Genomic DNA, 27,046 nt, shown 5'->3' with positions numbered 1-27,046 from the left:
CTGTAATCCCAACACTTTGGGAGGCCAAGGCAGGTGGATCACTTGAGGCCAGGAGTTCAAGACTAACCTGAGCAACATGGTGAAACCCCGTCTCTACTAAAAATACAAAAATTAGCTGGGCATGGTGGCACAAGCCTGTAATTCCAGCTGCCTGAGAGGCTGAGGCATGAGAATTGCTTGAACCTGGGAGGCAGAGGTTGCAGTGAGCTGAGATCATGCCACTGCACTCCAGCCTGGGAGACAGAACAAGACTCCGTCTCAAAAAAAAAAAAGAAAGAAAGAAAAGGAAAAAAAAAAAAAAGGCATAGAAAGTCCCTGTTAAACGGCCAACGTGTGTGGCTGCAGAAGCAACACTGCTCATGAAGTCACAGTCCTCTAAACATCAGCTCTTATGGGAAGCCTTCCCTGATTACTTCCCTGGGTCCTCCGGGCTGGGTCGGGTCTTCCCATATACATCACACATAGCTGTGACTCTGCAGTCGTTACATTGTGTGATAATTTATAGTTTCTGTGGTAGCATCTTTGACTTGACTCTGGGAGGCTTGGGAACAGGAGGCAGAGTTGAACATGTCTGTCTCATTCTTTTTTGGAGGGAGGGCAGGCTGTCCTGTGCATTGTATGATGTTTAGCAGCATCCCTGGCCTCACCCCACAAGATGCTGGTGGTACCCCCACCCTGAATGGTGACAACTGAAAATATCTCCATGTATTACCTAATGTCCCTTGAGGGAGAGGGAGCAAAATCATGCTGGTCAAGAACCAGTCTTTAATAAGCATGTGCTGAGCTAATGAACACAATGAAGAAAAGGAGAGAAGGATGAAAAACTCCCAGCCCTACTACCTATTACTAGGATGACCCTGAGGTCGTCTCTCAAATACACAGAGCCTCAGTTTCCTCCTCTAAAAAGCCTGGATAACATTATCCACCTAGCCCATACTCATGGAGTTGTCAGGAACATCAAATGGAATATGGGATGGGCAATCTTGTGATGAACTAAGAATTACTGTACAAACATAAGGGATTAAAATGCTTCTAGTCTGGAGAGCTTATTGGCTTATCCAGGCCCTACATACAGGTTCATTTTGATGTGGGAAAAATTAAAAAAAAAAAAAAAAGTGTCCTGACATAGTTTTCTGAAGGTCAGACCAAACCAGAGACAGGCAGGGGTGAGCTTCTGGAGAAGGAGGGCCGAGGTGTCAAAAAGGTCCAGGGGCAGAGATGCATTTTAACTACATCACACTTTCGCCAAAGGCTAGGCCTGAGGTTTCAGTCCAAGGTGGAGAAAAAGGAGTTTTACAGTCTGCGGGAACACCACAAACTCATTATTTCAGGATGAGAAACTACTCACAGGCATTCCTTTGTGGTTTCCTGCTACAGACCAAACTGTCCTGGGCTAAAAATAACCCTCATGGGGAATCCTGAGCAGAAGCAAGTTTTCATCCTGGCCTCATCGTCTGCACCTCCAAGCAGAGGAGAGAGCGAGGCATGGAGCACAGTCTCAACATAGGCTCCCCCTGCGGTTACTTCAGCCTCCATGGAGAGAAAACAAAGCCCCGTTTATGTCTCCCCACTAAAAATAGCCTGTCTATTCCTTTCCAGGACTCGGGCCTCGGCAGGCCTATCAGGTCGGCAAGGACCGGCCCCAGATTTAGTTTGAAAAATTAGTCTAAGGGAGCTTAGAAGATGCTCCGTGGCAAGGAGGCTCCCCAGAGCCAGTGTCCGGGACAGGCAGTGGCCCTGCTGCAGATGGGCATAGGGCCTGCAGGGAGAAGTTGTTTGTTGGAGCAAATCCGAGGGCTGGGGACTCTGGGGAGGGGGCTGTGCCCAGCTGTCCTCTGCCAACAGGGCGAGAAGGGCTTCGAATCCCTTGCAGTATGAGACAGAAGTGGTTTGTCTGCCAGGCCTCCAACAGCCTCTACCTGATTTCTTCAAGGGCCTTAGCAACCCGGCCTCTGGAATTTGGCTCCAGAGAGCGGCTCTGAGAGGGAACACTCTTGGGATGAAGCTGGGTGGGGAGGGGGTGGGGGGAGAACAAAGGGTCACCATTATGCACACGGTGAATGAATCTTTTTTTTTTTAAAGGGAAAGAAAAGTGTGTGTGTGTGTGTGTGTGTGTGTGGGGATGCATGTGTTTTAGGATTTCCAAATTCCTCAGCTGTCCTCTCTTCAGGCCTTGAGAGATTCACATACCTGGTAGCCACAGAGAGGTGGGGCAAAGGCTGACAGCAGCCAACTCCTCGTCCTGTCCAGACACCTCCTACCTGGGCACGGCAGGGCTCGTGCTTTGCAGAGAGGTGCTGCACTGCCCTCCCCCGACAGGGGCGAGATGCCTGGTCTCCACTCTTCCCTATTTGCAAGGGAGCTGGCAAGTCAAAGTCCCAAGCTTTCGTCTTGATTTTTCTTTGCAATCTCCTCCAAGAGGCAACCTTTAATCCTCATCAACCTTTTCTCTCCTCCCTTTTTTAAACAGGTTGCTGACTATGAATTGAACTAATATGGATTCATGGTCCAGAGTAACTCAGCTGCCCAAAGAAGCTTAGCTGGTGTCATCAGAATCATGACAGGTGACATAGCTGCTCTTAAAAAACAACAGAGCTGGCTGGGCACGGTGGCTCACACCTGTAATCCCAGCACTTTGGGAGGCCTAGGTGGGCAGATCACGAAGTCAGGAGATCGAGACCATCCTGGCTAACACAGTGAAACCCCATCTCTACTAAAAATATAAAAAATTAGCCAGGCATGGTGGCACGTGTCTGTAGTCCCATTTAGTCAGGAGGCTGAGGCAGGAGACTCGCTTGGACCTGGGAGGCGGAGGTTGCAGTGAACTGAGATTGCGCCACTGCACTCCAGCCTGGGTGACAGGGCGAGACTCCGTCTCAAAAAAGAAAAAAGAAAGAAAGAAAGAAAGAAAGAAAGAAAGAAAGAAAGAGAGAGAGAGAGAGAGAGAGGGAGGGAGGGAGGGAGGGAGGGAGGGAGGGAGGGAAAGAAAGAAAGAAAGAAAGAAAGAAAAAGAAAGAAAGAAAGAAAGAAAGAAAGAAAGAAAGAAAGAAAGAAAGAAAGAAAGAAAGAAACAACAGAGCTTTTGGCTGCTAAAGAGAAATTTTCTAATAGGGGAAATTACATGTGGTCAAAGTTATCCTGGAAATTCCTTAAGGATAAGTTGTACCTTTCTCCATGTTCTGCCACAGGGTAGGCACAGAAGTAGAAGTGACTGGATAGCATCCCTGTTAGACTCTGAAAAAGGGGCCTTACATTTTCTGGGAATGAGGAGGGAGGTATCAGGGATGATGCTGGGAAGGGAGGTATTGAGCCATGAACTTCAAAATCCAGTAGTCCTGGGTTTCAGCCCTGTCAACTGCTAGCTGGGTGGCTTTGGGCATGTTTTGAACCCTTCCAGTGCCCTCATCTGTAATATATGGCAGGACAAAAACTTCTCTTAAAAGGGGGGTGAAGAGAATGAAATGAGGTGGCTGGCGTGAAGTGCTTCCCCAGCACACTGTCTAGCCCAGGGCAGACAAAGAGTTCATCCGAGTTCCCTTCCCAATACAAGCAGGCAACCAGCTAGAGGTCACCACCCCAGCCCACTCTCAAGGAGCTCTTCCCTCATGCCAGGCATTACCACACACTTGACACGGATTTTCCAATTCAATCTTTACAATCCCTAGTTTTTCAAATGAAGTCAAAGCTCACAGGGGTTAAGTCACTTTTCCAAGGACCCAGGGAACTGGGATTTGAACCCTGACCACCTGCCTCTCAAGACTACATTCCTGACCCTCTCTGCCAAGGTGTACATTAAAGGACGCATCTTCCTCCACACTGGACGCAGAGCCCAGCTTCCGGCTAAGGAGTGTGGGCGGCTGGAGCTGCCATGGAGTCTTATCTGTCCTGATATCAAACATGGGGCAGAGGGAGGGGAAGAAAGGAGGCTTGTCTTTGGGGTTTCAGCATCAGCTTACCAAACAACAAGAGTTTTCAATGCTGCTACAGGGTGACAAAGTGGTAAAACAGGTTTGCAGTGGCTCAGAGAATAATGGGAAGTGTTCTAACCAGAAGCTCTTGGACTGCAGTAGCCAGGAAGCAGAGAGAACCCATTCAGTAAAATGATGTGGGAGTGAGTAGCCCTTAAACTGTGTGCTCAGAAGCCATTTTGCTGCAAAGTGGAGGAATCAGGCTATTGCTTCAATCGGTCAAAAATAGGCATTTTCTAAGCTTATATTATTGCCCCAAACTGTCAATCGTGCTACTGAAGATTACCAAGAAGCATAAAGCATGGTTCCAGGCCTTAAAAAGTTCAGAATCCGGTTTGAGAGACAAGATTGGTATATGTATACACACATATATAAATAACATGTATATAACGTAGATGTAAACATACAGAAAGCCATAATTTATAATACTTTGTAAGACACAAAAATTACATACAATTTGTAATAATACAAAGCCATACTTTCTTACAGCATGTGTTGTGCTGAATTTGTGTGGCTCACCCCAGGCGGTGGGGACTTGTGGGGTGGGAAGGTGTGAAAAAGAACCAACTGGTCCCTCAACGGATGACCACAGTTCCCTCAACTAATAGGGCTTGGAGATAGACAGCCAAAGGCTTGGGGCTATGGCCACAGAATGATGAGGGTGGATTTGAAATTCATGGAATGAGGAAAAGGTATAGCCGTCAGGGAGGGACAAAAAGCGAGAAACAGCCATCCATACAGGTGTGGCCTCCCTGGGAATGTAAGTGAGCTGCCCCCTTAGAAGGGAGAAATCTGCCGAGTGTCTTGCCTAGAGCTTCTAAGAGGGCTACCAGGTGACCTTCATAATGATTGTCCAGTGAGCCCATTGGATACACTGAACACAATTCAATGAATGAGTCTGTTACATGCTGTAGTTAATAACAACAATAAGCTAACATCTTTCTCTCTCCCTTTCTTAATTTCTTTCTCTCCTCCTCTCTCTCCTTCTTTTCTTTCTTTTTTTCCTTTTTTTCGAGACAGGGTCTCACTTTGTCAACCAGACTGCAGGGCTTGCTTTCTCTCTCTCTCCTTCTCTTTCTTCCTCTCTCCTTCCTTCCTTTCTTTTTTTCTTTCTTTCTTTGGAGAGAGGGTGTCACTTTGTCACCCAGACTGGAGGGCTTTATCTCTTTCTCGTTCTTTCTTTTTCCTTTCCTTTCCTTCCCTCCCTCCCTCCCTCCCTTCCTTTCTTCTTCCCTCCCTTCTTTCCTTCCTCTCCTCTCCTCCCCTTCTCTCTCTCTCTCTTTCTTTCAAGACAGGGTCTCACTTTGCCACTCAGACTGGAGTGCAGTGGTGCAATCAGCTCACTGCAACCTCCAACTCACAGGCTCAAGCAATCCTCTCACCTTGGCCTCCCAAAGTGCTGGGATTACCGGCCTGAGCCACTGTGCCCAGCCACAATAAGCTAACCTTTCTTGAGTACCTGCTAAGTGACTCAGTTTTCTCATCTATAAAATGGGGGTAGTTAGATAACAAAGCATTCCTTACAGTGTTGCTATAGGATCAAAGGAGCACACCTGCATGGAAACACTGCAGGGGTTCCCTGGCACAGAGTTACTGCTCAACAAAGCTTAGCTAATATCGTCACAATCACGACAGGTAACACAACCACTCTTAAGAAACAACAAAGCTACTGCGTGTTCTCACTTACAAGTGGGAGCTAAATGATGAGAATACATGGACACATAGAGGGGAAAAACACAGACTGAGGCCTCTGGGAGGGTGGAGGGTGAGAGGAGGGAGAGGATCAGGAAAAATAACTAATGGGTACTAGGCTTAATACCTGGGTGATGAAATAACCTGTACAACAAACCCCCATGACACAAGTTTACCTGTGTAACAAACCTGCACATGTACCCCTGAACTTCAAATAAAAGTTAAAAAAAATAATAAGAAGACACAACAGAGCTGTATTTTACCTGGCCACAGCTCAGCTTCTAAGGGTGAAAATTACGTTTGGTGAAAGTTATCCTGGAAACTCCTTAAGTCACCCATAGAGCACAATGCATATGGCATTGTGCATACTTTTCTAGTAATTGGTTTTTGCTAGAAGAGATCATTAATCCTTCAATGAAGCACTTAGTGACTGCTTTTAGGGGATATGGAAAAAAGAAGTGTGTTTTGTTTGTGTGCATATGAGACCCTACTGGATCGACTAGAGATGAGGCGTGTGCACAGAAATGCTGGGCAATACTTGTTTCTGTGACTGGATAGTAACACTCAGCTGAGTGGAACAAATCTTAATGGCTTCAGGAGTCCACAGGACAATGAGTGTTCTGTGGTCTGAAATGACTCCCCTTTCCTCTTTCCAAACCCCACCCTTGGGTGGCAGTATCTTCAGGAAATGCCAGTGGAACAGAACTTGAATTGAATGATGAGAGAGCCACATTTTGAGAAGGGAGGAAAGGGACTGAAGGAGAGAGAGACAGAGAGGACAGGAGGGGAACCAGGGTGGGGAGCAGCCCCCAAGCTCTGGGACGCAGGGTGTACTTACTTCTTCAGGGTCTGAAAGCCACGTTCTTTGAACTGTAGCTCGTGCTGGAGATGAACCATCTCTCTCTTCAGCTTGTTGACCTGGAGGGCAGCAGACCACACACAGGGCTGGGTCAGAGGCTGACACCAAGGTGCAGGCTGCCTTCTCCCTGGAAAGGGAACCCAGAGCCTCCCACTGCACCTGCATAATGACACAGGTCAGTACCCGTTGGGCCACACTGGTCAGACCCCCTCCTGTCACTGATGTTGGCCTTGGTCTCTGCAGATGCCCATTCAGTCAGCATCCCAGGCAGTGTTTCTGTAGGTCATTCCTAGCCAGTCCTTGCCCCAGGGAAACAGGAGGTGGACAGGAGCTGACCTGGGATAGAGTGGGCCTTCCCACTTCCTCGCTGTGTGAACTCTCTCAAGCCATCTTGCCATCCTGAGCCTCCCTTTCCTGTTCTGATGGATGAGGACAATGGCAATTTCCAGAGCCGTGGATCACTTAAAGCTGGCAAAGGCTATGAGAGTGCTTCACGTGGAGGCAAGAGGCAACTTAGTAACTTTAGTGGCAAGACATGCCTTAGGAGCTAGACTCGGTCTGCTGGTTTGTGTGGCCTACACTGTATTATTCAACTTTTAAAATGAGTTGCTAATAATCAAATCTTCAGAAAGGTCACATAATAAACCTAGACACACAGTTCCTTTATGAAAACACCTGAAGATCTGGTAACACTGAGCCCACATTCCAGCATGGACACAACAGACTAGAGTTCAAATGCAATTACCTTTAAGACTGGGCAGACCTCTCCTGGTTACACAGCCACCACAACTCTCTACTGCCTCACCCCCAGCCCACATCCCTCATTTATGTCTTCTTGCAGGCATCTGAGTTTGTGGAAATTGTTAAATTCTTTGAGTTTAACTAAACCACTATTCAAAATACTGACTTTGCCACGAGCAAGTAATTTCACTGCTGTGCCTCATTTTCCATACTGGTAAAATGGAAATACTAATATTTATTCCCTAAGGTAATCATGAAGTAATTAAAATAAGATAATGCAGAATAATCAGTAGCTAGGAAGACAGTACACTATATTAGAAACTTTGGAGTAAGACCTGAATCTCTTGTAACCTTAGGCAAGTTTCTTAGCTCCCCTAAGCCTCTGTTTGCTCATCTTTAAAATGCAGGTGACAGCTTGGCGGTGGCTCACACCTGTAATCCCAGCACTTTGGGAAGCTGAGCAGGTGGATCACGAGGTCAGGAGATCGAGACCATCCTGGCTAACACAGTGAAACCCCGTCTCTACTAAAAATACAAAAAATTAGCCAGGTGTGGTGGTGGGCGCCTATAGTCCCAGCTACTTGGGAGGCTGAGGCAGGAGAATGCCGTGAACCCGAGAGGCAGAGCTTGCAGTGAGCGCAGATCGTGCCACTGCACTCCAGCCTGGGTGATAGAGTGAGACTCTGTCTCAAAAAATAAAAATAAAAATAAAAATAAAAATAAAATAAATAAATAAAAATAATAAAATGCAGATGACAGTAGTTACTTCATAGACACGAGATAATACACATGAGATATTTCGCACTGTGCCTGGTATATGGTGACTGCTTGTGAAATGGTAGCTGCTACAACCATTACTATTAATGTGACTACCGCTTCTACTGTTATTATTTAGGACCTTGCTAGCACTGGCTGTCATAGCCTGGCTGGAGCATCTGTTCTGGTCTTGTGGGTGGGCTTGTGGCCTAAGACCTCAGTGGCCCCCATCACTAGCACATAGCATAGGTGAAGAGGTCCTACCCGGGATTTTGCAGTGGCAATTTCAGCTTTCAGGATCTCAGGGTCATACTTGGAGCTGGATGATGAACCAGAGACCACTGTAAGGAAAAAAGAAAAACAAGAATATCAGTAGAAGAAACAGATTTCAGCAAAGTTGGCTTATTGGCCATCTAAATAAACCTAGAAAGGAAGGACTAAAAGTGAACAACCTGAATGTTCAACAAAGGGGGATTTGTTACATAAAGATGGTACACACGCAAACGGGGACTACGCAACTTAAAATGAGGATGAAGAATATTGAATGACAAGGGAAAATGTTGAAACTCATTATGTGAAAGCAAGTTTACAAAAAAAGTGTAAAGAATAATTTAAATTTGGGGCCAGGCACGGTGGCTGAAGCTTATAATCCCAGCCCTTTGGGAGGCTGAGGCAGGGGGATCACCTGAAATCAGGAGTTTAAGACCAGCCTGGCCAACATGGGGAAATCCCGCCTCTGCTAAAAATACAAAAATTAGCTGGGCATGGTGTGGGCGCCTGTAGTCCCAGCTAGTCAGGAGACTGAGGCACGAGAATTGCCTGAACCTGAGAGGCAGAGGTTGCAGTGAGCCGAAATCGCGCCATCACATTCCAGCCTGGGTGACAGAGCGAGACTCCATCTCAAAAAAAAAAAAAAGAATAATTTAAATTTGGAAAATATAGTTTCCAAATATACACACACATATGCATTTTAAGAAGACTGAAAAAAATACCAAAGAGAACACTGATATCTAGAGAGTTAGATGGTAAATGATATTATCATCTTTATATTTTTATCTTTTCTTTTTTTAAAAACAATAAACATATGCTTTACAATCAGAAAAAAATAAAAGTATTGTTGATTGTACTTTATAATATTAATGTACATTCAAAAAGGAAAATAAATTATCCATATCTTACCACCCTAATACAATTATCGTTTTCCTAGGTTGCCTTCCAGTATATATCCACGGTTCTATCACGTAGTTGTAATCTTACTGTATTTTAAAAATAGTATTTACTAATGTCTTGAAAAAGGATTTTAAGGCTTATGAAAGTGAATACTACACAGTAAAATACATTTAAACTAAAGAAAACTAGACAAAGAGAAAATAAGGATAAGGAAACAAACTGGCGACAGGCTCTGAGCCTCATAACTGGTAATGTGAGGGGGAAATAGGACCAGATATAAGATTTGTGGTGTCCTTAAGGTAAACGCAACCCCACTGTTCAGAAAAGAACAGTTATTCTTGGTCGGGAGGCCAGAGAAGTATTTCTCCTGTGAGTCCTTAATCACACTGTAGGAACAATTTCATCATCTCCCCTGCCTACCTACTACCATCTGAACACTCTTTCCTGTTCACATGTAGCCAAATCACCTGCTGAGATCTGGGTTTTTCTTTTCTTTTCTTTTTTATTTTTTGAGACGAAGTCTTACTCTATTGCCCAGGCTGCAGTGCAGTGGCACAGTCTTGGCTCACTACAACTTCTGCCTCCTGGGTTCAAGCTGTTCTCCTGTCTCAGCCTCCTGAGTAGCTGGGATTACAGGTACGCTCCACCATGCCCGGATAATTTTGTATTTTTAGCAGAGACAAAGTTTCACCATATTGACCAGGCTGGTCTTGAACTCCTGACTGCAGGTGATCTGCCTGTCTGGGCCTCCCAAAGTGCTGGGATTACAGGCGTGAGCCACCGCACCTGGCTATCATCTGAACACTCTTTAATGTTCACATGTAGCCAGATCACCTGCTGAGATCTGGGTTTTTCTGAGGATAGAGAAGCTTATTTGGCGATTGCTGGCAATTGTCAGTGTCTGGAGGTAGGCATGACAGTCATGAGGGGAATGCTACTGTTTGGCTTTGTTTAAAAATATTTTAATAGGCCTTTTGGTTATGCATAAGGCATTAAAATGTAATACTTGGAAGTCTGGGGGACGAGAAAACTGCTCTGCATAATAACATAAAAGATATTTGGCACCACAAGAAGTGTTGCATTTCTGCTGAATTTACAATGATAATGATGATGGAGAAAAAGAAGACCGAGGTTTACCAGAAGAGATGAGTGGGGACAACACTTGGGGTGGCAAGGGCCTTGTAGCCTTTGTCTCAAGCATGGAACGGGGAATCCATGTGCAGAGATGTTTTATTGCCAATTTAAAGTTTTCATCTCCTGGTGTCTAATTCCTTTGGTCTTTGCTAGACTTGGGGATTTCAGGGATAGACCTGGCTGGATATTTAGCTGGAGGTATCACCTTAAGCATACAGTGTGGGGAGGTTATAATATTATAATGTTATAATAAAATGACCTTGAACAAAATGATGTTATTTGAGGACCTGCTGTATTTCCCAAATAGGTCCTTTCAACAAAATATTAAGACAGTTAACACCATTTCTCACTCACTGATCAACAGTAATACAAGGTGAAAGGAGAGGAGTCGTCAGCGTGGCAATAACCTGGGAAGACACACAGAAACGTCCTCAAGGGGTGTGGGGCGGAGCGGGGGACGTCTGTTCTAGGAGCACCCTGTCCTGCCAACCACCTTGTTCATCAGGCTGTGCCTCTGGACATGGGTCTGTACTGTGGGGCAATGTTGAGGAGACTGTGGCAGCAGCGTGGAAGAGTATGTAGAAATGGCAAGACCTGACTCAGACAGGGAGAGGTTGGCTGTGTAGACCAGTCACGCCAGGGCTGACTTGAGGCATGCATCATGTTCCTTGGGCATGCCCAGAAATCCTAGAGACAAAAAGATGCCAAAAAGAAGAGATTCTCACCAATTAGGCCACCAGGAGCTTTAATTCTTATACCCTGGAGTATCACTGTGAAGTGCACAATTTTTACCTAAAGCCGCTGACACAAGATGTAGCCTGCTACTTATCCTTTTGTAAGTAAATGTTTGATTGAGGTAAAAAATACATACATAGAAGTGCACACATCATGTATGTACAGCCTGAGGAATTTTCACAAAAGAAACATGCTCAAGCAATCAGCACTGCAATCAAGAAAACAGGTCATCAGCCTCTCCTTTGTGTCTGCATCCCTTCACTATCCTCTACTACGAGAACTTATTTTTTTTTTAATTGAGATGGAGTCTCCCTCTGTTGCCCAGGCTGGAATGCAGTGGCGTGAACTTGGCTCACTGCCACCTCTACCTCCCAGGTTTAAGCAATTCTCCTGCCTCAGCCTCCCGAGTAGCTGGGATTACAGGCACCTGCCACCACGCCCAGCTAACTTTTGTATTTTTAGTAGAGATGGAGTTTCACCATGTTGACCAGGCTGGTCTCAAACTCCTGACCTCAAGTGATCCACCCGCCTCGGCCCCCCAAGTGCTGAGATTACAGGCGTGAGCCACCACGCCCGGCCCCGATACAAGAAAATTATATCCAACAGGACTTTAAATACTATCTTGCCCCAAAGTTTAATAGTTCTTAATTTTTAGTTTTTATTAAAGTTATATATGAACACAGTTTAATAGTCCAACATAGTATGAGGTTTGCTATAAAAAAGAGCATTCCACAACCCCTATCCCCATAACTCACAACCTAAAAGAAAATCATTTTCAATTTCTTGGGTGGCTACCTCTATGTGTCTAGTAATATGCACGCATTACTGCTTCTTGATCTTTTCTGTTTTCGGCATTACTTATTTACTTACCTCTCAGGAGGATGGGGACTTAGCCTCCCTTCCTTCCCTTCCCCAGCCCCTACAGCATGCACTTGAACCTCTCCCATCTCCCCGTCATCCTAAAGCAATAGCATACTTTTGGTGAAAGCGATCTTCAGTGTTTGCATTATTTTTACTCTGCAAACACTATTCAGGGTGCAATCAGCTAGCTGACTTTGCTTACTTTTACTTTTCAGCACTTTTTTTCCCCTTGAGTTAATTATTGTCATTTTTACATTTGCTTAGTTTCTACAAACTTACCACTAATTCAACCTCACATTCTGCTGGTTATCTAAATCTCCTCTCATAGAGTCCAGACCAGTGTGAATCTGGTGAGTTTTCTATTTTGGGATCTGTCCTGCCAGGGCGTCTGCCCTGCTTCAGTGTGAGCGAGCTGCTCTCTGTGCTCGGCTGGCTTCCTGAGATCCGCCTTTGTGTTCCTCTGCGTGTCTCCTCACCTCTCTGTATACCACGTCTTCCTTTTCATGGTCTACCCCCCTCATTTTGGTAGAACATCATCTCCAGTAGCTTCTTGAGAAAGAAACCGTGAAGGAAATGAGCTTTCTAAAATCTCACATGTCTGAAAATAGCCTTATTCAGCCCTACACTTGATTAAAGGTAGTTTTGCTGGATATAGAATTCTAGGTCAGAAATAATTTTTCTTAAATCCCTGAGGGCATTGCACCATGGTCTTTTAGGTTTCCAGTGCTATTGGTGAGAAGTCTGGAGCTATTCTGAGTCCTGATCATTTCTGTGTGACCTGATTTTTTTCTCTCTGAAAGCTGTTAGGATCTTGAATTGTCCCAGTGTTTGAAGTTCCACAGTGAGATATCTTGGTGTGAGCCGACTTTCATCCACTGTGTTGGACACTCAGTGAACCCTTTCAGTCTAAAAATTCTCCTCCTTCAGTTCTGGGAAATGTTTCTGAATTATTTCAGCGATGCTTTTCTCCTCTGTTTCCTCTGTTCTATCTGGAACATATTTTCCTCAGATAGTAGATTTCCTGTCCTTGTAGTCTATTTTTTTTTTCCTCTTATTTTCAATCTTGTATTTTTGCTCTGATTTTTAGAAGGTTTCCTCCATTTTATTTTCCAGTCTTCCTTTGGAGTTTTCATTTCTACTCTCATATTTTAATTTCCATGAGCTCTTTTTTATTCTCTGAAGGTTCCTTTTTAAACAATGTAGTACCGTGTTCTTGTTTCCTGACCATATAGCTTCTCTTAACGTTCTCTTCTTCATGCATACTCCTTGTTTCCTCCAAGCCCTCCCTTCACCACGTGTTGGTTTGAGTCTCTATTTTCTCTGTTAGAGGCTTTCCTCGGATATCTGGAATCTTGGTTTTCTGCTCACATTTAAGGATGGGAGCCCAAAATGCTGACTAGAGTGGGGTTTGTGGACTGTGAGTTGCACAGCACGTTATTTGTTTTCTATTTTTAAAATTTATTTTATTATTTAAGAGACAGGTGTCTGTTGCCCAGGCTGAAGTGCAATGTACACAATCATAGCTCACTGTAACCTTGAACTCCTGGGCTCAGGGAATCCTCCTGCCTCAGCCTACTGAATAGCTGGGACTACAGGTGCTTGCCACCACACTCGGATAATTTTCTTCTTTAAATTTTTTGTAGAGTTGGGGTCTTACTATGTTGCCCAGGCTGGTCTTAAACTCTTGGCTTCAAGTGATCCTCCCATCTCGGCCTCTCAAAGTGCTGGTATTACAGGCATGAGCGCCTGGCCACAGCATATGATTTGGTTGGACTTGATTTGGTTTCATCCAGGAATCCTCAATGTCAGTGTCTTTCCAGCTTTTCTCTTTATATCTCTTCCCTGGTCAGATTTCCAGTAGAGTTCTCTACTGTCCAGCCTAGAGGGTAATGACCTGGCACTGTTCTGGGCACCAAGTGGTATATGAGGGCTAAGGTCTCAAAACCCTTCACTTACTCGTGCTTTCAGGATAGTACACTCTGGCTCTGAATTTGCTTGTGTCCTAGAGTCCAGAGACTCTATTTTACCCTCTCCAAAAAATAAACTTCCGGTCATTTGCCAGACTGAAGATGGTGGTTGCCTGACTGTATCGATTTAAGGAAAAGATCTGATGGTCTAATTGTCTTAGAAACAACCTTTACCCAATCCTCTTTGAGACCCTCCTCCCTTCAGTCTTACTTGCAGAAATAGCTGCTGCCACCAACATCTACAGTTTTTGCAAGTGTTCTATAGAACAGCGTTGTGAGCCTTCCTCACTATCAGCCCATTTTCTCTTTTCTCAGGTCTGCTACGTAGGTTGCCACCTGTCTGTCTGCTTTCCAGCTTCCAAATTTTATTGCTGTTCTTTCTTCTCCAATTTTCCCTAATCTTATATATATATATGTATGCCTTAAAAATATATTTTATCTGATATTCTCCTAGTTTTGCAGTGAGTAAAATCAAGTGAGTGATTCAACTGGCATTTTTTAGTTTTTTTGTTTTTTTTTTTTTGAGACGGAGTGTCGCTCTGTTGCCCAGGCTGGAGTGAAGTGGCTGGATCTCAGCTCACTGAAAGCTCCACCTCCCGGGTTCACACTATTCTCCTGCCTCAGCCTCCCGAGTAGCTGGGACTACAGGCACCCACCACCACGCCCAGCTACTTTTTTGTATTTTTAGTAGAGATGGAGTTTCACTGTGTTAGCCAGGATGGTCTCGATCTCCTGACCTTGTGATCTGCCTGCCTCAGCCTCCCGAAGTGCTGGGATTACAGGCGTGAGCCACCGCGCCTGGTCCATTTTTTAGTTTTTAGAGATGAGATCTTGCAATGTTGCCTGGACTGGACTCCTGGGCTCAAGCGATCCTCTCACTTCAGCCTCCTGAGTAACTGGAACTACATGTGTATGCCACCAAGCCTGGCTTCAACTGGCATTTTTAACTAGAAAGCCCTCACTGATTTATTTTCCAAATGGGAAATCAAGGCCTAGGGAGGGGAAAAATATGATAAGGTCCCAAAGAACCCAGCTCTCTTGAGTTCTCACCTTTTAGAGGGTGGAGGAACCAAGTGTAGCTGAAGAGCCTTAGCATTTGACTGACTGACGTGGGTTAAATTAAGAAAATTGATTTTGAGATCAGATATATCTGGTTACAAAGGCTACCTCGCCACTCTTTACCAGTGTGCCTTTGGGGAAGCCACTTCCTCTTTGGGGGCCTCAGTTCCCTTGTCTGTAGAATGGGAACAACACTGTCTTAGAGGACTGTGTGTGTGATTCAGGAGGGAGATTACTTAGAGTGCCTAACATATTGCCCTCCAGGCACACAACAGGTGCATATTAAATGTTAGTTCCCTTCTTCCCCATGGAGCTAGAGATTACACCAGCGAGTCGACAGCAAAGTCTCCATCCCCAAGGCAGGGCCCCGTCTGTGTCTGGGACCCAGAGCAGCCAAGGCCAGGTGGCAAAACCCTCACAAGCCCTGGCAAGCCATCTGAGTTAGAGAACAGGCGTGTGACTTCATCCATCTGTCATGCCAAGAGCTTGACTTGGAAGGCAAACCTGGCTTGTAAAACTTGAAGACAGAGTCATGATGAGGCTTGGGTCACACCTTGTTTAACTGGGATGCTTGGGCTGGGGGAATCCCAGTTTCTGTGTGGTTTGAATCTCAGATCCAGTTGCCTGAAATGACCCTAGTCCCTTCAGATAGAAGATATTTAACACTGAAAATGGTGGTGGTGCCTCTGAGGCCAGTGGAGCTCTTGGGAGTGTCTGGAAGTCATATCACAAGGCTGAGGAACTGTATTGTTTACTTCCTTCCTTTGATCATGTATTTATTCTTATTGGTTCCAGAGATCTGTTTAAAAAAACTCTTTTTCATTTACAATGCGAATGAACTAATATTAATAATTATTTACTGAGAGCTTAAGAATATGAAAAGTACAATTCCAAGGACTTTACATTTGTTAACTAATTTAGACCCCATAACACTCCCATGAAGATGATACTATGATTAGATTGATTTTATAGATGAAGAAAACTGAGACACAGAAGTGGCATAACTTGTGCAAGGTTACAACAGCTAGTAATCTGCATATCCTGGATTTGAACCAAAAAAGTCTGGCTCCAGGGTCTATAGTCTCAAAATATTATGTATTTCCTATCAATAGGACTATTTATTGAGCCATTAATATGTTCTAAGGAAATAGTACCAAGTGTCTTACCTAGACCAGTGGTTTGGTCAGTTTTATCCCCTATGACACTTATGACAAAATCTAGAGACATTTTTCGTTATCACAACTTGGGTGGGGGTGATACTGGCAGCTAGTGGGTACAGAACAAGGATGCTGCTAAACACCCTAAAATACACAGCTCTCACAAAGAAGAGTTACCCAGACTGAAATGTTAATGGTGCTGAGGTTAAGAAACTCTGACATGGTCCCATGAGATGAAGGTACTATTAACATTTCTGCCCAACTGGTTCAGTCGGTAGAGAATGAGACTCTTAATCTCAGGTCATAGATTCATGTCGCATGTTGGGTGCCAAGAATTTAAAAATTAACTAAAAAAAAAAACAAAAATTCGATAGTTAAACATAAAGATTCTGAGACTTAAAGAGGGAGTACGGTGTCCTAGAGAACACCCAGGTTGTCTGACGTCAGAGTCCAGCTGCCACCTCCCACTACAGTGCTTCTTTTTTTTTCTTTCTTTTTTTTTTTTTTTTTTGAGATGGAGTCTTGCTCTGTCTCCCAAGCTGGAGTGCAGTGGTGCTGTCTCGGCTCACTGCAACCTCCGTCTCCTGGGTTCAAGCAAGCGATTCTCCTGCCTCAGCCTCCCGAGTAGCTTGGACTACAGGCATGCGCCACCACGCCCAGCTAATTTTTGTATTTTTCATAGAGACAGGGTTTCACCATGTTGGCTGGGATGGTCTCGATCTCCTGACCTCGTGATCCACCTGCCTCAGCCTCCCAAAGTGCTGGGATTACAGGCGTGAGCCACCACACCTGGCCTCCTACTATAGTGCTTCTCATGTGAATGTTTCATTCTCATAGTGCCCAACTCTAGTTTTTAATTTTGGAAACTTCTTATCTATAGAAAATTTGAAAGAATAATATAATGAATCTCAATATATCCTTCTCTTAGAGCCATGAATTTTTAATATTTTCCCATGCTTCTTCTTGCCATCCCTCTTCCCACCCCAGTTCTTTCTTTCTCTCATTAGGGTGGTTCACAGTAAGCCCTCTACTAATCATGATTAGAAATGGTGGCAAAATCTGGACCATATTCAAAGCCATCAATGTGTCATCGACAATTATTTATTTGTTTTTGTTTTTTGTTTTTTTTTTTGAGATGGAGTCTCGTTCTGTCACCCAGGCTGGAGTACAGTGGTGCAATCTTGGCTCACTGCAACCTCCGCCTCCCAGGTTCAGGCAATTCTCCTGCCTCAGCCTCCTGAGTAGCTGGGATTACAGGCACGTGCCACCACGCCCAGCTAATTTTTGTATTTTTAGAAGAGAGAAGATTTTACCATGTTGGCCAGGCTGGTCTCAAACTCCTGACCTCAATTGATCCACCTACCTCGGCCTCCCAAATTGCTGGGATTACAGGTGTGAGCCACCGTGCCTGACTGAGTTTTTCCTATTTTCTTTCCTTTCCTTTTTTTCTTGGACCTTTTTTGGAATAAGCTGCAGATATGTTGCCACATGCATCTTCATAAAATCTATGTAGACATTCTCCTACATATTCATAACTCCATTATCACAACTCAGGAAAGTCTCCAATTGTCTGAGAATGTCTTTTATGGCTGCTTTTCCCCCAGTTCAGGCTCTAATTCAATGTACAAACATTTCATTTGGTGGTGTGCCTCTTTAGGCTTTAAAAAAAAACCTAGTCTAATTGTCTTATAGAACAATCCATATTATGGATTTGTCTGGCTGTGCTCTTGATTAGATTCAGATGAAATATTCTTGTGAGGGATCCTTCATGATATCTTTATTGCATCACGTCAGAAGGCATTGATATCACCTGGTCTCATTATTGGTCATGCTAATTTTACCACTACGTAAAGTGGTGGCTGCCCATCTCTCCAATGTAAAAGTACATCTTTCTGAAATTAGTGAGTGATTTGTAGGGTAATTCTCATTACCTGACATGTGATTATGGGTCCATGTAAATATCCTGTCCCCCAAAATACAAAGGTTTGTTTTTGTTTTTATATACACCTGACACTTTTTCAAACTGTGGGACTTTAGAGAGAGAGAGAGAGAAATCACTTTGCTCCTTTAAACCTGAGGTTCAACAGGGACAATAACATCTCCCTTCCAGGACCGTCTTAACAATAATGGTACGGACTGAATTGTGTCTCTCCCAAATAAATATAATACATTGATGTCCTAATCTCCAAAGTGATAGTATTTGAAGATGAGGCTTTGGGGAAATAGTCAGGCTTAAATGAGGTCTTGAGGGTAGGCTCCTCACGATGGGATTAGTGCCCTAAAAGAAAGAGGCACTAGAGCTCTCCCTCTCCTTCTCCTTCCCCCTCCCCCTCCCCCTCTCCCTCTCTTTCCACGGTCTCCCTCTGATGCCAAGCCGAAGCTGGACTGTACTGCTGCCATCTCAGCTCACTGCAACCTCCCTGCCTGATTCTCCTGCCTCAGCCTGCCGCCTGACTGGTTTTCATATTTTTTGGGTGGAGACGGGGTTTCGCTGTGTTGGCCAGGCTGGTCTCCGGCTCCTAACCGCGAGCGATCCGCCAGCCTTGGCCTCCCGAGGTGCCGGGATTGCAGACGGAGTCTCCTTCACTCAGTGCTCAATGGTGCCCAGGCTGGAGTGCAGTGGCATGATCTCGGCTCGCTACAACATCCACCTCCCAGCAGCCTGCCTTGGCCTCCCAAAGTGCCGAGATTGCAGCCTCTGCCCGGCCGCCACCCCGTCTGGGAAGTGAGGAGCGTCTCTGCCTGGCCGCCCATCGTCTGGGATGTGAGGAGCCCCTCTGCCTGGCTGCCCAGTCTGGAAAGTGAGGAGCGTCTCTGCCCGGCTGCCATCCCATCTAGGAAGTGAGGAGCGCCTCTTCCCGGCCGCCATCCCATCTAGGAAGTGAGGAGCGTCTCTGCCCGGCCGCCCATCGTCCGAGATGTGGGGAGCGCCTCTGCCCTGTCGCCCCGTCCGGGATGTGAGGAGCGTCTCTGCCCTGCCGCCCCGTCTGAGAAGTGAGGAGACCCTCTGCCTGGCAACCGCCCTGTCTGAGAAGTGAGGAGCCCCTCCGCCCGGCAGCCACCCCATCTGGGAAGTGAGGAGCGTCTCCGCCCGGCCAGCCGCCCCGTCCGGGAGGGAGGTGGGGGGGTCAGCCCCTCGCCCGGCCAGCCGCCCCGTCTGGGAGGTGAGGGGCGCCTCTGCCCGGCCGCCCCTACTGGGAAGTGAGGAGCCCCTCTGCCTGGCCGGCCGCCCCGACCGGGAGGGAGGTGGGGGGGTCAGCCCCTCGCCCGGCCAGCCGCCCCGTCTAGGAGGTGAGGGGCGCCTCTGCCCGGCCGCCCCTACTAGGAAGTGAGGAGCCCCTTTGCCTGGCCGGCCGCCCCGACCGGGAGGGAGGTGGGGGGGTCAGCCCCCCGCCCGGCCAGCCGCCCCGTCCGGGAGGGAGGTGGGGGGGTCAGCCCCCCGCCTGGCCAGCCGCCCCGTCCGGGAGGTGAGGGGCGTCTCTGCCCGGCCACCCCTACTGGGAAGTGAGGAGCCCCTCTGCCCGGCCAGCCGCCCTGTCCGGGAGGGAGGTGGGGGGGGTCAGCCACCCGCCCGGCCAGCCGCCCCGTCCGGGAGGGAGGTGGGGGTGTCAGCCCCCCGCCCGGCCAGCCGCCCCGTCAGGGAGGGAGGTGGGGGTGTCAGCCCCCCGCCCGGCCAGCCACCCCGCCAGGGAGGGAGGTGGGGGTGTCAGCCCCCCGTCCGGCCAGCCGCCCCGTCCGGGAGGTGAGGGGCGCCTCTGCCCGGCCGCCCCTACTGGGAAGTGAGGAGCCCCTCTGCCCGGCCACCACCCCGTCTGGGAGGTGTACCCAACAGCTCATTGAGAACGGGCCATGATGACAATGGCGGTTTTGTGGAATAGAAAGGGGGGAAAGGTGGGGAAAAGATTGAGAAATCGGATGGTTGCCGTGTCTGTGTAGAAAGAGGTAGACATGGGAGACTTTTCATTTTGTTCTGTACTAAGAAAAATTCTTCTGCCTTGGGATCCTGTTGATCTGTGACCTTAACCCCAACCCTGTGCTCTCTGAAACAGGTGCTGTATCCACTCTGGGTTGAATGGATTAAGGGTGGTGCAAGATGTGCTTTGTTAAACAGATGCTTGAAGGCAGCATGCTCGTTAAGAGTCATCACCACTCCCTAATCTCAAGTACCCAGGGACACAAACACTGCGGAAGGCCGCAGGGTCCTCTGCCTAGGAAAACCAGAGACCTTTGTTCACTTGTTTATCTGCTGACCTTCCCTCCACTATTGTCCTGTGACCCTGCCAAATCCCCCTCTGCAAGAAACACCCAAGAATGATCAATAAAAAAATAAATAAATAAATAAATAAATAAATAAATAAATAAATAAATAAAAGAAAGAGGCACTAGAGAAGGCAGTTGTCTGCAAGCCGGGAAGACAGCCCTCACCAGAACTCGACCATGCTAGTACCCGAATCTCAGACATCCAGGCTCTAGAACTGTAAGAAGATAAATGTCTAACGTTTAAGCCACCCAATCTATGGTATTTTATTATGGCAGCTCGAGTCGACTAAGACAGATTAAGTGCTAAAACCTTCTAAAAGTCTCCAGAACATTACTTGACACAGAATAGCTAATGAATGTAATACAGTTCTTCTCTATAACCTCTGAGATCCTGAGGGTTTTCCTGAGCTGCTAAGGAAAAAGGGAGGGCTGGGACAGTAAGTACCCTGGCAAGGTTTGTCCTGTCTTGGTAGCAGAAAGAACTTCTCAAAGTGAGGGCTTCACACTAGGGGAGAGTTCAATGGCCCAACCCAGCCATGGCCACCCTGACACCATGCCCTGATGCTAGTCCCTGTGGCCTGGCCCACACTGAAAATACTGTGGGGACAACAGAATGGATTTGCAAGTTACCACTATCTCTCACCAGCTGTAAGACCCTGGGCACATTGTTGATCCTAAGCCTCAGTTTCCTAATCTGTAAAAGGGTGATATTAATTGTTCTTGCTCATAGAACTGTTATGAGAATTAACAGAAATAGCATATTCAGACTATAGCAGAGTGTCTGGCATGAAACAGAGACTCAATAAATACAGGAACAATTTGGTTATTAGAAACAGTGAGGCTTGGCATGGTGGCTCACACCTGTAATCCCAGCACTTTGGGAGGCTGAGGCACGTGGATCACTTGAGGTCAGGAGTTCAAGAACAGCCTGGCCAACATCGGGAAACCCTGTCTTTACTAAAAATACAAAACTTAGCTGGACGTGGTGGCTCACGCTTGTAATCCCAACTGAGGCAGGAGAATTGCTGGAACCCGGGAGGTGGAGGTTACAGTGAGCCAAGGTTGTGCCACTGCACTCCAGCTTGGGCAACAGAGCGAGGGCACGGTGGCTCATGCCTGTAATCCCAGCACTTTGGGAGGCTGAGGCAGGCGCATCACGAGGACAGGAGATCGAGATCATCCTGGCTAACACAGTGAAACCCCATCTCTACTAAAAATACAAAAAAAAATTAGCTGGGCGTGGTGGCGGGCGCCTGTAGTCCCAGCTACTCTGGAGGCTGAGGCAGGAGAATGGCATGAACCCAGGAGGCGGAGCTTGCAGTGAGCCGAGATCGCGCCACTGCACTCCAGCCTGGGCAACAGAGCGAGACTCCGTCTCAAAAGAAAAAAAAGAAAAAGAAAAAAAAAAAAAAGAACAAGGGGATTTTGGCATGCTTGCTCTCCTCCTTTGGGTACCAGGGATAGGATAGGAGCCCCACTCTGACCAACTTTATGGTCTGGTGGAGGAAATACTGATAACATACAAGCAGATGTATTGTGATACGTGATATGAAGGAAATAAACAGACAGCCATGGCCAAGACTAGAGTTGAGGAAGAGAGGCTTCTGATAGAGTTGTCCGAGCAGGCCTCTCAGAGGTGATGACCTGAAGGATGAGACTGGAAGACTGAGAAGGACTTAGCCTTGCAAATGGATGCGTGACAAAGCATTCTAGGAAGGGGACCGGCACATACTAAGGCACTGAGGTGGAAAATTACAGGGTGGGGTAGGGAAACAGAAAGGGGGGCTGGGGGCTCAGTGCATCTGGAGCCTAGTGAGGAGGGCATGAGATGAGGCAGGAGTGGCTGGCAGGGGCCTGACCACGGAGGGCTGTGTAGGCCATGGAAAGAGTGAGGGGAAGCCACTGAAGGGCATTTGATTGTTTTGAAATTGTGGTAAATATATTCAACATAAAATTTACCATTTTAACTATTTATTAAGTGAACTGTTCAGTAGCATTAAGTACATTTACACTGTTGTGAACATACTACCATCCACCTCTAGAAATTTTCTTCTTCCCAAACTGAAACTCTGTACTCGTTAACTAAGAATTCCCCACTCCCAATTCCCCTAGTCCCTGAAAGCTTTTAAATGAGGAGATATGTAATCCGACTGGCATTCTGAGATGATTACAAATGAAATAAAATGAAACGCAAATGGCAAATGAATCACTGCAAGGCACAGGTAGGAGCAGGAAGAGCAGTAAACAAGATGGTGGTTTGGACAAAGAGTAGAGGTGAAGAGAAATGGGCAGACTTGAGAAGCAGTATTGGCAGAACTCAGTGTGGCCATTCTCTGTTGGTGTCGGTGGGGGTGGTGGCAGTGGGAGGTACTCACAGCTGACCTGGGAGCCCAGCTTATGCTCCCAGACGGCATGCAGTTGCTGGTACTCCTGCTGTGCAAGCTCCAGGCGCTGCTGCTTCACCTGGTAGATCTCCTTTTGTGCACTCAGAGCCTCCTGGGCCACCACCAGGTAATCCTTCAGCATATGTTCCTGCTCCCGCCGCCATTGTACTCGAGGATCCTCAATCTGAGTGGTTTCTGGAACAGACCCCAGAGATTCTAGGTCAGCATCTCACAAATATCTGTTGGGCTGGTGGCCTGTGGAATCCACTAGCAGAAAACAAAAAGCAAAATGCATAGACAAATCACAATAAATGTAAGTGGGGCAAACTCATTTACTAAATGACAGTGATTCTCCATTTGGAGTAGTCAAACAAATAATAAGCCAGGGGGTTGGGTGTGGTGGCTCACGCCTGTAATCCCAGCACATTGGGAGGCTGAGGCAGGTGGATCACTTGAGGTCAAGGAGCTTGAGACCAGCCTGGCCAACATGGTAAAACTCCGTCTCTACTAAAAATACAAAACTTAGCCAGTATGGTGGCAGGCACCTGTAATCCCAGCTACTTGGGAGGCTAAGGCAGGGGAATTGCTTGAACCCAGGACGGGGAGGTTGCAGCAAGCTGAGATCGTGCCACTGCACTCCAGCCTGGATGACATAATGAGACTCTGTCTCAAAAAAAAAAAAGAATAAACCAGGATCAATTTCCAAACCCAATGTCAATCTCTGAGAACGGCCTGAATAAGGATCAGGTTTGAGTACTAATCTAGACAGAGAGGCTCAAGGACATTGGAGATGCTCAAGGTAATCTCCTTTGGTGAAGACTAAAGGAAAGAAAAATAACTAATGTCTCAGAGGATGTGGAGAAATAGGTACCCTATAGCCAGCTGGAAATGTGAATTAGAACAGCCTTACTAGAACACTATCTGACGATGCAAATTAAGAGCCTTAAAATGTTAATACCCTTTGACCAATAATTCTCCCTATAGTAATTCATTATAAAAAGTAATTTAAATTCAGTCATATATTTGTACAAAACCATAATAATAATATATTATGAAGTAGCAAGCACATGTCATTGATTCTATGATAAGTGCTGTTCTAAGAACTTTACATATGTTCACTTCTTAAATCCTTACACGAACCTTATAGATTCTATTACTATCCCCATTATACCAATGAGAAAACTGAGACGTAGAGAGGTTAAGTAACTTGCTCAAAGTCACACAGGAAATAAGTGTTCAAATATGTATGCTATATTCACAGAATTCACTATTATAAAGATAACACCTTTGAAGAAAAATTAATAACATGGAAAGGTACTTATAATATGCAGGTCATAAAACCGAACAAATAACTATCTATCAAAATCAATATGTACATTCTCAAAAAGATGAGAAAATAGGAAAATATCAACAACCAACTAGGTGGCAGGATATTTTAGGATATTTTATTTTTTACAAAATTATGTGTACAAAAAACATATACACTAATGATCTGAAAAAAAGCAGCTGACTAGATATGGAAGAGGTTAAAATAATGTCAAAGAATCAATGCCCATGGACTATTAACTCCTCAGTCACCCCCAGTTGTTGGGTGGTGTTAGGGGTGATCAACAAACCAGAAATTGTAAAATCAGGGCAATGTGGTGAATCCAGCCTCCAGATAGGTATTGCTTCTGAATTGATTACTGGTATGTAAAAAATGGAGAGATATCTTCATTAAAATCCTGTTTTATGGCTTTTCTTGATCATTCAGAAGTTCTGGCCACCTTGGGTTCACAACTGGCCAGAAATCCCAGCACTCCATCTGTCAAAACCTGGTCTGCTTCATTCATTTATGTCATATGCCTAGCCCGGGGAACACTGGAGTTTATGCCTCCCAATCTAGGCCCTTTAGCTCTCATTCCTCCTAAACAGGTCCAATGAGCATCTCCAGTGAAACAAAGATCAAAGAAGCAGCAGGGCCAAGTTCTCATTCCTGCCAATAATCGCTGTGTTACAACAGAAAGGTTGTTTAACATCTCTGAATCTACTTTTGTATCTCTTAAAGGGGGTAATGAACCCTGCATCACTACTTCCCAGGAAACAGGAAACTAAAGCACTTGTGCCAGGTAAAGGAAACAAATGATAGTGAAAGTAAAACCCAAACTATTGCCTAGGACCAGTTTTCGTTGTTGTTTTCTTTTTCTTTTTTCTTTTCTTTTTTTTTTTTTTTTTTTTGTTTTTGAGATGGAGTCTTGCTCTGTCTCCCAGGCTGGAGTGCAGTGGCGTGATCTTGGCTCACTGCAACCTCTGCCTCCTGGGTTCAAGTAATTATCCCTGCCTCAGCCTCCCAAGTAGCTGGGATTACAGGCGCCCACCACTACGCCCAGCCAATTTTTGTATTTTTAGTAGAGACAGGGTTTCACCATGTTAACCAGGCTAGTCTTGAACTCCTGATCTCAGGTGACCCACCTGCCTCGGCCTCCCAAAGTGGTGGGATTACAGGTGTGAGGCACTGTGCCCAGCCTAGGACCAATTTTTGAATCGTCTGTGAATAGCAATTCTTCAAGCTTTTCCTCCTCCTTTTTCTGAGAAAAAAAGTAAGGTCTGAAGACTGCTTACAGTGGCTACAAAAAACTGCCCCTCATAAGGAAAGCTTTCCATCCCTTCAAACCAAACAAGAGGCAGGAACAAATGCAAAAATAATACAAAGACAAAACAAAAAAACAAGGGGGAGATGGAATTTGTAAAACTGGGCTACAGAACAGCTGCTGTGGGTTCCCATCTCCCATCAGCAGCTGTGGATTCCCTTGGCGTTCAGGACTCGTGGGTCCCCCTGAGGGATCTGCCCTACACCTCCAGCTGGCACAGCCCACAGAAAAAAGCAGCTCAGCCTATCTTGAGCAGGCTGGCAATGTTTCTTAAAGTTTGCAACTTTTAGAACATCTGATTTTTCACCACAAAATAATGAAAAGTACAAAAAAGAAAAATCCCACAATTCCACCATGACAAGTTTGTGAAATAAGAGAGTTTCCATCTCTCCAATCCCATTGCCCAGAGGTAACTGTTGTTGAGTCTCACACAGATACTGCCTTCTGATTATACATGAATTTTTGTTTACACATACATGCCTATATATACAAGGTTACTTTAATGCAACATGGACCATGCCATTTATATTGGTCTGTGACTTGTTTTCATCTCCAAATGATATAGCATGCTCATTTTTGCCTGTAGGTGCACCATCTTTTAAACACCTGTACAGTGTTCCACGCTATGGTATTTGGGTTTATTTAACCAGACCTCGATGGGAAATATTTGAATTGTTTTCAGTTCTTTTGCTACTACATTCAATGCTGCAGTAAGGGTTCTTAAAAACATATGTCTATGAATTTGTGCTATTAATTCTGTGGGATAGGTTTCTTAAAGAGAAACTACTAGATCAGAGGGTACACACACTTACAATTTTAATAGATGTTACCAAATTACCTTCCAAAGGCAGGTAATTTCTGTTCTCAAAAACAGCATACATGAGTGCCTCCCCCCACATTCTCAGTGAAATTGCTTTTTTTTTTTTCTTTTTAAAAGTCAGTGCCTCATCCAGTGATTCTGGGTCTTTGCTGCATATTAGAATTAGCAGAGAAGCTTAAAAAAAAAAGAGAAAAGCCTGAACCCCACCCCACCCCCCGAAGAACACTTAAATTAGAATTTCCAGGAGTGGGGCTCAGGTATTGACAGTTTTTTAAAGCTTCTCTGGGTGACTCTGGTGCAGATATAGCTGAGAGCCCCTGGTTGAACATTAGAATCACCCGGGAGAATTTTTTAAAAATCTCAATCCTACTCCAGATCAATCAAATCCCAATCTCTGGGAGTGAGAATAAAGCAATGATGATTTACAAAGCTCCCCAAATAATTCCAGTGTGCCACCCAAGGTGAGAACCGGTGTTTAAGAGATGACAAACACATGGGCCGATCGGTCACTGAGGCTGGCAGGTGCGATGCGGGCTCCAGGTGGAATCGCCTGCCCAGGTGCTGGTTGAAATGCTGGGCCCGTGTCCAGTTCCCTAAGCGACACCTAGGTGGACCCTCCCACAGTGTTCTGGATTTCATCTGGAACGGGCACCTTCCCTTTGGCCTCAGACCTCAGCACTGCTCTGTAAAACTATAAAGGTATATGAGACCCTTACCTGAAGGTCTGGCCAAGCCAGGTGGCTTGGCGACCATTTTTTGTGGCTCATGGTCTCTTTTGTAAACAAATAAGAATAGATGGGTGCACGAACAGACAAAAACAACACACAAACTCACACCAGAACTGGTTCTCAAA

General features: G+C 45.8%; 1 protein-coding gene across 8 annotated transcripts in view; it reads right to left on the bottom strand.

Annotated features, from left to right (window-relative positions):
• The window catches only part of WWC1 (WW and C2 domain containing 1), a 180,428-nt gene that overhangs the window by 63,616 nt on the left and 89,766 nt on the right, over positions 1–27,046 (bottom strand). For all 8 annotated transcript variants that reach the window (XM_527107.8, XM_009450097.5, XM_003310973.6 and 5 more), the window contains exons 3-5: positions 22,735–22,938; positions 8,281–8,357; positions 6,499–6,578 (exon numbers count right to left, since the gene is read on the bottom strand). In XM_527107.8, the coding sequence (XP_527107.5) occupies positions 6,499–6,578; positions 8,281–8,357; positions 22,735–22,938 (361 nt within the window). The remainder of the gene's footprint in view (positions 1–6,498; positions 6,579–8,280; positions 8,358–22,734; positions 22,939–27,046) is intronic.

This window comes from Pan troglodytes, chromosome 4 (genome assembly GCF_028858775.2).
Source record: "Pan troglodytes isolate AG18354 chromosome 4, NHGRI_mPanTro3-v2.0_pri, whole genome shotgun sequence".
Lineage (NCBI taxonomy): Eukaryota > Metazoa > Chordata > Mammalia > Primates > Hominidae > Pan > Pan troglodytes.
This window is presented reverse-complemented; position numbering and strand designations above follow the sequence as displayed.